Raw genomic sequence first — 11,375 nt, 5'->3', positions numbered from 1 at the left:
AGAATGGCCTGTATTTACTTGTTCCACTAAGTCATCACATTGCAAAATGCATAGTTTTGTTCCGAAATGGTAAAAAACGTCTAATGAAGTTTCTTGCTAAGATTTTATGTGAAAACATGGATTTTTTCGTTTATGTTTTGTTCCTAAATAGCAAAATTAATATTTCTCTTGCTTATCATAACTTGAAATTTCTGATCTTGAGTAATATTTACAGTTTATTTAAACTTACAGTGGTGATAACAAAAATTTCACGTTTTAAAATAAATTGATTTATTTAGTACCATAAAGGCCTCCTAACAATCATAAAAAAATTTATTTTTTTGAAATTAAATTGTTGAAAGCACTAAAATAGACCTGTATTTAAAGTTTATTTAGTTATAGTTAACTGATAAATTTGTGAATAGTTAAGAGTTCTTCAATGAATATATTTTACAAAGGTATCCATTGTGTGAGATGAGTGATTGGTTACATAGTATAGGAAAGCACTATAAGTTTTTTATTAAATTAACTTAGCATGCATTTCAAATTAAAAGCATTTATGCAATAATTAAAAAGTCAAAATTTACAAGGAATTTACATCATTATCAAGACGCAGAATTGGCGAATTTGTTTAGTTCTATCTTCGTCGCCAAGTGTTTAAGCTTCCTAAAAATAAAATAATATAATTTAGTGTAAGTCTTTAAATAACAGTTCTATTTATTGAAAAAAAAAAAACTTATTTTAAAACAAATTTGAAAACATCCACTAAGCAAAGATTATGATGATCTACTTTTTTCTATCAAAATTATTTTAAAGAAAAGGAAGAGTAGAATTTTTTTAAATATATATATATGTTTAAAATTTAGGGAAAATTTAATAAAAATCTGGAAAAAAAAAGAAGATATCTCTTCATCAGCTCATCGCACGATTATATTCACAAAAAGGAGTGCATTCTATATTGTATAAATATAACCAAAGCGGAATATATCTATACAATAGTGTGAGGAGCGCTCAAATTTTTTTTTGAAACATTGATGATTTTGAACATATTAAGTATAAATATCACGTTAAAAACAGAAAATAAAATAAAAATCGTACATAATAGTATGAGAGCTGATGAAGATATTATATCTCCCCCCCCAATTTTTATTGAATGTATTTTTTTTTCTAAATATTTAAAAAAAAAAAAATCCTCTTTTTCCATTATTCTCGATCATGACCACATTAATAATCATCATTCACCTTCCTAAGGTCTAAAATCCTTGCTAACTCCGAAAATTGCCAGGGGGGGAAAGGATCTGTGACTATCTGGCATGAGTTTTATACCGGGTGATGCATAGGATATTAAAATTTAGGACGGCAGATGGTGATGATTAATATCAGAGAAAACGGAAAATTTAAGTCGCTGGTCTAAAAAGGTATTAGTTAGTGCATATTTTTACAAGCACATTTACATTTATTTAATAAAAAATTGAAATGGAAAATTACAATACGAAGAATGCAATGATTTGTGATGAAATATGCTACTTTGTAACAATAAAACAGATCAAAACACAAAAATAAAAGTAACCTAAATAGCATATCATCCCTTTACATCGATTGTTGGTCTGGGGAGTCACTGATAATTATTTTATGGTGGTTCAAGTCTAACTTTAGTGGTTCCAGATGAATCAGGATTGCCACTCCACAGGGAATTTAAAGATCACCTAAAATAACAGGGAATTTTGAGTTTTTCCTTACAGAACTGGGAAAATACAGGGCGTTTTATTTCTTATTTTCGTCTTTTAAAAGTGGTGACCTCACAAAGCACAATATATGGGATATTTAAGGATGATATTTCAGCTATACTAAACTATTTCATTCACTATAGCTTTATTAGCTTTAAGTGTGTTAAGCTGTTCCTTATTTCTCTAAGTTTTAACAGCAATTAAAACTATTATAATTAGCCTAATATAGGTCACTCAAGAGCTCAGTGAATGTCCTCTTAATACATTGCATATGATATGTACAGGGAATTTTTTTCCAGATTTGAGTGGATACCCTACCAATTGACTGTAGTTAATTTTGAGCTCTGAATGTGGTCAAGGAAGTGTGACAAACTTCATCTACGAGCTTTAGAATTGTATTAAAAATTATTTTTAATTTTTGTATAAATTTTATTTCAGTAAAATCATAACAAAAATGATAAATACCTTAAAATATCTATTTTTAACCTCCGAATTTGTGAGATTTCATGGGCTTCATTTAAAATATGTTTTGGGATCCCCGCAAGAGCAGCAACATTAATTCCGTAACTCTTGTCACTTATTCCGCTGATCACATTGAAGAGAAAGGTAACGCTGTCTATATCACTGTCATCATTTTCTGGTGGAGTAAAAAATATTTAAAGTTATTAGATACAACTAAGCATATATAAAATAACAGAAGGAACAAATATAAAAGAAAATATTTTACTTTATTTTATAATCGTCGTTGAACAGAGGACTAAATTTTTTGGTTTACGACTACTAATGTTCAACTCTGTAGCCTAGTAATTTTGAAGCCAATCCAGAAGACAAGGGAACTTCTGGATCAAGTATTGAGAGAAATTTGCCTTTGCGGAGGACTTTATGATGAAACTAACCTGCATTTGCGTTACATGGAGAGGAAGACCACAAGAACCTCCCATGGTTCGCCTGACGGCAAAGGGACTCTAACCCATAATTCATCTACAACTGAGAATATTTCACGTCAGCACTGTGATAGGTGCACGGCGGATGCAGATTCATATCGACCAGCCATCGCCGGGATTCGAGCCCGGTTCACTTCATTGAAAGGCGAACGCTCTATCCCCTGAACCAATGCGGCTCTGCATTGATTTTTGGAAAATTGTTGAGATCATGACTATTACTTTCTACTAGTTTTCTTCGTTCTTGCCCTGATTTACCTTTTTTGGCTACCTCCGCTTCCCTTGGCTACTGTAATTTTTGTTCTGTTTACTTTCTTTATTGATTTCATATTCCGTTAAAGTTTTGTTTTCTAAGTTTCGTCGTCCGTTTTATCATTATTACATAGTTAATAAATTAGTCATTTATATATAATTTTAAACTAAATTTTATTTAAAAGTTGGTTCAGACAACAATGCAATTGAAAGTATGAATACAAATTATATTGTTGTGAAAAAATTAAAAGATTTTGTCAATCATATTTTTAAGTATACTCACTGTCTTTTAAAATGTAAGCCATAGTGACAGTACAAACTTTATCAGGAAACCGCTCTTTAAGCTCAAGAATTTCAGGATAATGTGTCACAAATACAGTTAAACATCCAATCTGAAAATATGTAAAAAAAGTTATTCAAAAGAATGAAGCAAAATGTTATGTTGTAGAAAGGAAGCAGCATAAGGTTAAGCATACAGGGTTCCTACAAAAATCTTGAAAAAAAAATTGCTCTTGTGAAAACTATACAAGATATTAGGCTAACTATAATAGAACTTAACTTAAAGAAACTGCTAAAACTTAAAGAAATAAGGAACAGCTTAACGCACTTAAAACAAATAATGCTATTTTAAATTAAATAGTTTAGTATAGCTGAAATACCATCCTTAAATATTCCATACATTGCGATTTGAGTGGTCACCATTTTTAAAAGATGACAATAAGAAATAAAATTCCCTGTATTTTCCCAGTTTGTGAGGAAAAACTTAAAATTTCCTGCATTTTCCCTGTTATTTTAGGTGATTTTTAAATTCCCTGTATTTTTCATGTTATCCCTGTAGAGTGACAACCCTGGCATAATATACCTAACATTAAGAGGGTGTTATACCAAGGAGGAAACACTTCATGGCAAATTCTGTTTTACCAGCATAAGTAGTTTAGTATTTAGAGTTTAGAAAAAAAAAGAGTTGAGTTAAACCTGTATCAAATTATAGAATTTCAAGTGCTGAAATAAATTTTTTAAACCATCAAAACGCAAATAAATTATAGCAAGATTACTCATGATTATGCAACGGGAAAGCAATGCTGTTTTAATTAATTAGTTATTTGATACTTTGTAAACAATTTTTTTTGAGCATTTGAAATTCTATAATTAATTGTAGGTTAACCTGAACTCACTTTCTTCTGAACTCTAAAATACCAGTGGAGTTGTAGTGGTCTCTCATGAATGCAGGTTTATTTAGGTCAGATGTCTGATGCTCCCAGTTTTTTACATAAGGTTAAGCACATATCTAAGATTAAGAGGATACCATGGAAGAAACACTTCATGACAAATTCTGTTTTACCAGTATAAGTAATGTAATATTTAAAGTTTAGAAAAAAGTGAGCTAAGGTAAATATGTATGCTTTTATTGTTTTTTCTTTTAAGATAACCATCATTAACGCTAACTATTCTATAGAGGCAAAACATTATATATATGAGTATAAACAATGCTTAAAGGTTAAGCGTTCGGTAAGTGTAGACTGATTTTATTAAATTTCCTCGATTTTTGTAGCAGATAATATAAATTTATTTAGTGATTTTATTGTCACTAACCATATACATCTTCAATAAAGTATTGCTTACTTAATATCCAAGACAAATACAGTCGGACCTCTATTTAACGAAGTCGATAAATCCCGATAATAAGTTTGCTATATGGAAAATTCGTTAAATGGAAAATCTCCTTTTGAAATACTTAAACAACACAAAACAGGATATAATTTCATAAACACTAGACATAATCAAAATAGCACTTGATAAACCATCATCTTGTAAACTAGTATCTACTATTTATTTTATAAATCTTAGCCATAAAAGAAATCTGCATGGAAAGCAAGAATAGAGCAAAACATTATCCAGTGTTACACTATCATGCTGCATACATTTTCAACTTTAAAAAAGCTAAATTTATACCTAAAATTATAGCAGCATTTATAATAAAAGTAATTTTAAACACACATTACCACACGCGTTAAGTTTATTTGCTACTGGTTAAATCCATTCATTTTGTTTGAGTATTTCACTTGAAATGCAAACAAAAAGGGAAAGGGATTTTACTGCCTCCTCTAAAAGTTAAGGGGCTTCGAAAATCAATTCAAGGTCATTTCCACCATAAAATGCCTTAACAAGTTTGAAATATTTTGGTAAATAGGGAAAGTGAATTGCAAAGAAAAGTTCGTAAAATAGAAAATTTACTTCGCTATTTGGAAGCTATTTTACGAAGAAATTTCCAAAATGTTCTTGGTTCCTGGAGAAAAAAAAATCGCAAAATAGAGAAATTCATAAAATAGAAGTTTGTTAAAGAGATGTCCGACTGTACTTTTGATTGTCTTAGTGTAATATTTTTTATTAATTGTTAAATAAGTTCTTTGTTTTAAAATATTTACAAAAAATGAAAACATTTTAAAAATATAATAAATGTAAATAAGGGAAACAAAATTTCATTTATAACTACTAATTGTAATATATGAATCAAAAACTGAGAATCGGATTTTTTAGAATTTGTATAATTTTATTTAAAAAAAAAGGACTTTCAGTTATTTTAAACCAGAATGACCCCATTTTTGAGTATTCTTTGAATTTTCTCTAATTTTTCCAAGGTTACAAAACTTTCCGATTTTTGATATTGCTACAAAATTGTTCACAAGCTCAGTAAGAAGCAGCACTTTCTACTTAATGGATCCTCTTCTACTCAAAGCAGCCTTTTCTACTTAAGGGATCCTTTTTCTACTTAAAGGATTCTTTCTAATAATTTTTCCTAAAGCAATGCAAACACTTAGCATGGTCTCTTGAAGGCCCATAATAATGAGATGATTTACTTAAGAAAAGATCAGTCTTACAAAATACATATCAAATCTGCATGAAAATATGTAATCAAAAATAATTTTATTAACAAAAAATTACGTCAATAATTAGATGCTTTAAGGCAGAATATGCAACTGCTGTTCCATCATTTGTACTAGTACCTCTACCTAATTCATCAAGAACTACAAAAGATTTGGAAGTAGCACAGCACAAGATTTCCGAAGCTTCACACATTTCTACCATAAAAGTACTTTTTCTGTTGATAAGGTCATCATCAGCTCCCATTCTGTAACATAAGGATAAAATTGCAGTAAGTTTATGCTTTATCTGCAATGATTTTAAATTGAAACTTCAAATAACTATACACTGGAAATAAGATTATACACAAAAATTGGGATCAAATCTTAATCATATAAACAAAATCTGCAGAACATAGAGATTTGTTTTTTTAAACATCAACTTTCATGATCAATTTCAGCTCCATGGAAGAGTTGTGGCAACACAGCGACATTGTTGCAGAATGTTACCGAGTTATTGCAGAAATATTTTTCTTTCGGGAAGTAACAAAGTTTGGTTATTTTTTCTGCAGAAATTTTCTAAAGATTTATCTTCTCTTCAGAATTATATTCAAAATATGCCTTTCTCGCGCATCAGAGTGGAATAATGAGAAATAAAGAATAATAATAAAGTAAAAAATTTGGTTTTCTTTTCTGCAGAAATTTTTGTTCTAATACTTTTTATGCAGTCATTACTATTGATTTCCACATAGTTTTTAAAATCCGATATTTTTTATACAATATTATTTATTACAACAACTGAATCTCAAAATGGAAACACGTATTTAGTAACCTTTTTCATCATCCGGATTCGTGTGATTTCGTCGTCTATCTTTTTTTCGGCAGTTACTGCAACGGATTTCACGTTTTTTTTTAAATGTGATGATGATTTACAAAATACGAAAAAGGGAGTGAATAATCAGTGTGTTTTTCCCTACAAAATGCGAGAATATCGTCTATAATATTAGAATAAAAAAATATTACATATTTTTTTAAAAAATTATTTTATTTGATCTGAATTTTTTTCCTTTGAAGTTGACTCTTCTGTTGCTTTGAATTAGAAACAGGTATATTTGTTATTTTTAAAAGTATCTTTCAGAAAGATATAAGTATTAGAAAGGTATGTCGCAGAAAGCTAAAAAAAAAATCCTCCACAGGGAATCTCAGGAAAATAGTGCATAAAAAAAACATACAACGGAAGCCTTGGTGGTCAAACTAAATTTATGCTAATGAATGAAGTTAACTATCAGATTCCTTTTAGCTAACCTTTTTCTTTGCTGTACTCAATTTTGAAGCAGAATTTTTTTTATTCATGCATACCCTAACCTTCTAAATAATTTCACTCATACATCTGTGGGGACAGTAATTATCGGCAATATCAATATTCATGTATGAAAAGGTACCCCAACATAGAATCGTGTTAACATGTCTTATATACTAGTGAATTGGAATTGTATTTTTCTAGTGGTAGATACACTACACATCCAAGTAAGATTAAGCAATAACTAGATGATTATCTCATTTTAAAAAAAAAAAATAGAGAATACAATAAAAAATTACCAATGATTATTAATAAGATCATAATATTTTATTAAAAATTATTGATTAAAAGTGCTGAATTACCTTACATATATATTATCAAAAATAGGAACTGTTGCGGAATCAGCAGGAACATAACAGCCAATGTGTGCCATCAGAGCGATTAAAGCAGTTTGGCGCACATATGTACTCTTTCCACCCATGTTCGGACCAGTAACAATTACACAATTATTAGCGCACTAAAAAGAAATCATCAAAACAAATAATTATTGATGAATTAAAAAATTTTTACTAGAAAAAATTTACATATTGCACTTTTTTTCTGAAATTTTTTTCAAGGATATACATTTTGTTTACTTCAATCAACAATTTAAGTGCATTCAATGACGGCTATAAACACAGTGTTTCACATGGGTTAAACTAATTCTTGATAAGATGATAAGTAAAAATAGAAAATATTTGTTTTTACGCATTTAAACAAACACTTAAAGAATTATGGTTAAGTTAATTTTTTATTTAGCTTTATTTCTTGATAACTTAGTTGGTTCACAATTTGATTTCTTTTTCACTATTTACTAGCAGATTGTAAAAAAAAAATGCAAAATTTTCTGACTTGATAAATAAAACAAATGTTAACAGGAAAATATTTCAGGAATGATTGTGACACCAAGTGACAATTTTATGGGCAAAAACTCGATAACAAGACATCCATTTTCACATTTAAAATAATTTTTTGAACAACGATTTATAATTAAATTACCTACCAATAAAGAATATCGCACTTTTATAGTAATTTAAGAAAAAAAAACATAGCTTTTACAAGAATAGCGATATTGGATTTTAGCATAGCGTAAATATGAATCGCGATATTGGATTTTAAGAATGCGCAAATACAAATAGCGATATTGGGTTTAAAAATGTTAAATAGTTTAAATGTTAAATAGTTTTGCGATCAAAGAAGCGAAGGGATGCATGAGCAATGCTTACATTAGTTCATACGTAAGTAACTGGGTTGCCACAGAAAAAAATGAACAAAATAAATGCTTTTAGTAGCCTAAAGCATGAATAAAGCTGCCAACATAAGAACTTTTTTTTTAGAAATAAAATGACTAAAATTTTATTTAATGACTTAATTGTCATATACCATGATTTATTTAGTGGCAAATATAATAATTTTTATATAAACGTTAGTGTTCTAGCACTAAATTTGTTTATTAAAAAAATTTGTATATTTGCAGAAAATTAAATACTTTTGATTACTAGAATTCATTAAAAAAAATTTTTTTTATTAAAAAAAAGCATACTTTTTCTAAAAAAATTTAGCACCTTTTCAAAAATTTAGCAATAACCTTTGAAAAGGCGATCAAGAAACAAAATAGACTTACAATGGAATCTGAGCAAATTGAGTGCATTAAAGAGTGATGATTCAAATTTGCAATTCAAAATTTTCAACTTATTTTACTTCAGTTTGTTTAGAAGCTCCAGCGGACTGCAGGATGTTAAGCCAATTTATGCTAAAAACATAGCTAGGATTACAGAAAAGTTTCACAATAGTCTCATTTTCCTGAAAATAGTTGCTTGTTAGCCTTTACAAGCAAAAAAAGTTGCCATAGTCACCTCTGGCCAAAAATACTTGCTAATAGTCGCCTGTGGCAACCCTGTTTTGTCCCAACAAAACAGTAAAAAAAAAAATCCCAACATAATACCCCACTATCTGATGTTACTTTAAGATGTGGCATAATTTAAATATAATCAAACTGAAATGTAAAACTTTTCGTAAATACAGAGCAAACAAACAAACAAACAAAAAAAAAAAAAAAAGAGAAAAAGTTTCCTGTTTTAGAATGCTTATGGGGAGTTTCATCTTATTTCTGCTGTCCTATTTTATAATGCTAGGACAATTTTATTTAATTATTGACACTTTTAATTTTATACGTTTAACTTGTAAAAAGTACCTGAAAATAACCGAATAAAAAACTTTAAGACTCTTTTTTGAAGGTTACGCCATCATACTCAGTAATAATTCTTTGCAAATAATATGCTATTTTCATAACTATACTGTGAGCTTGCAACAGTTATTCATGACTGTTAGGTCAAGTTTAGCCAATTACATCTGCATTAATTCGGAAAATGGTTCAAAAAGTATAAAGAAAGCCACAATTTTGAGAAGATGAAAGACACTGTATCTCATAAAATGTGCAAAAAATTGAGAATCTTTCATTGATTTTGGTAATTTTCCTCAAGGTGGAAAAATATAATCTTCAAAAAAGTTTAATAACTTTTAAATTATTTATCAATTTAAAAGCAGCTATTTGTCCATTCTGAAGGACAGATAATTCTTTACATCAAAGCTGCATAGATAGTTTAAAATCATAGCTTTGCCCGAAATGTAGGACATTTATGCTTTTCTTCCCCTTGGCAAAAGAGTCCTGTAAAACACTGTTTAGGCAGTTAAAATAATTTAAAAGTTTGACCATAAACATTTGTGTTCTTCTATTTGTTAAAAAAAGGAAATTCTGTGGCTTATTTGTACAATTTGACAGGCATATGATAGAAAACTAAACTGAAAGAAATTATTTTCTCACTGACAGAATAGTTATTTTTTTATGTAAATTAGACTTACATTCATAAGGATGTCATTGGCAACAAATTGCTTCTCTTCAATAAGTTTTGTCAATACTGGATGACGACCTTGAACAACACTGAATATTCTATTGTCAGTTTCAGAAAGGTGAGGCCTATTATGTAAATATTTCAATAAATCTTATTAGAGCAAATTTTTATAACTTATTAAAAAAGAAACACAATATATTTTTTAGAGCAATAAGACTCCCTTTTACCCTCCCCCCCACAAAAAAAAACTTGAGAGAAACTAGCAAAATTTATGGTCAATGGTGACCAGTTATGACCAACTTATGGCCAATCCAACTGCATAGTATATATATAACATAAAAAGCTTTGATTAATCTTTTTATGTTAGTTTCTTTGCTATAAAACAACTCCTATTTTATTACTAATTACTTATTCAAATCGAACTGCTTTCTCACACTTTTAAAAGCCACATCCTGTTTCTAAATCTATTTTTGGCGCAAGTATGCATAAATTTAAATAAAGACATTTTTTCCTTTAAAATTCGTGAGAATCACTTGAACTATTTCTTAAACCAATAGTCATATCTAAGATTTCCCTCTTTTCCCTAAATACAGAGATTTTTGGATTTTTTGCAAGATTTTCCCTACCAGAAAGACTGATCGCTCATGAAGTAAACTACACTTCTCGTTCACCACTCATCAAAGAATGACCTAATAAAAGTTACTTTCTTTCATTTAAATCCTGTGTTTGTTTTCCTGCTCGGTCCAACTGCATCATTTTACATATATATATTTAAAAAGAAAATTTGAAGAAGAAAAATTATTAGTAAATAAAATACACAAAAGTATCACAAAAATAAATAAATTAAAAAGCAAAAAAAAAAAAAATGAGGAATAGATATAATCTTGTCAAAAGCTTACGGGATTATATTTGTAAAAAAAAGAGTACTTTCTAATATTGTATTTATATAGCCAAAGCAAAGTACATAAAAATAATAGCGTGAGTATATTTTCAAGTTTTTTAATTTTGTTTTAAATATTTTTTAAAATATTTCATTTTTAAAAATTATTTTTTTCTTTTTAATAATATTTATATATTCCTTCCATGTTTTCTCGATATTTTTCAACTTATTTCATACCCCTTATTAACATTGCCCATATTTCTATGTTTAATAAAAATTCTGAAAATTCTTTTTTACACAGATATAGAATGACACTTTTAAACAATCTTATTTAGAAAGTTTCCCTTCATATACAACTGTTTTCCTAAATAACAAGAGTAAAAACAATTTCTTTTTTTGGCATTAAAAGCAATTGGTGAAAGAACATCTTTGGGTATTAAAGACACTGTTTGTTACAAAAATCTAAAAACCTCATTATAAAGTAGTAATATGTTCGGTAAGGTAGTAATATGTTTCATATAACTACATCTTTCATATTTATTAT

General features: G+C 28.5%; 1 protein-coding gene across 5 annotated transcripts in view; it reads right to left on the bottom strand.

Moving 5' to 3' along the window:
- Positions 1 to 475: 475 nt before the first annotated feature.
- Positions 476 to 11,375, bottom strand: part of LOC107437796 (DNA mismatch repair protein Msh3) — a 45,787-nt gene continuing 34,887 nt past the window's right edge. For 4 of the 5 annotated variants that reach the window (XM_043040836.3, XM_087168433.1, XM_087168434.1 and 1 more), the window contains 6 exons: positions 9,962 to 10,076; positions 7,423 to 7,577; positions 5,843 to 6,029; positions 3,183 to 3,291; positions 2,172 to 2,343; positions 476 to 645 (listed from right to left, as the gene is read on the bottom strand). In XM_043040836.3, the coding sequence (XP_042896770.2) occupies positions 585 to 645; positions 2,172 to 2,343; positions 3,183 to 3,291; positions 5,843 to 6,029; positions 7,423 to 7,577; positions 9,962 to 10,076 (799 nt within the window). In that variant the 3' untranslated portion in view covers positions 476 to 584. The remainder of the gene's footprint in view (positions 646 to 2,171; positions 2,344 to 3,182; positions 3,292 to 5,842; positions 6,030 to 7,422; positions 7,578 to 9,961; positions 10,077 to 11,375) is intronic. The other variant, XR_015435655.1, reaches the window with a different exon arrangement.

Source organism: Parasteatoda tepidariorum, chromosome 7 (assembly GCF_982258835.1).
Source record: "Parasteatoda tepidariorum strain Cologne lab strain chromosome 7, Ptep-v5.0, whole genome shotgun sequence".
In the NCBI taxonomy this organism is placed as follows: Eukaryota; Metazoa; Arthropoda; class Arachnida; order Araneae; family Theridiidae; genus Parasteatoda; species Parasteatoda tepidariorum.
The sequence above is the reverse complement of the archived record's forward strand: the minus strand, read 5'-3'. Positions and strand labels throughout refer to the sequence as shown.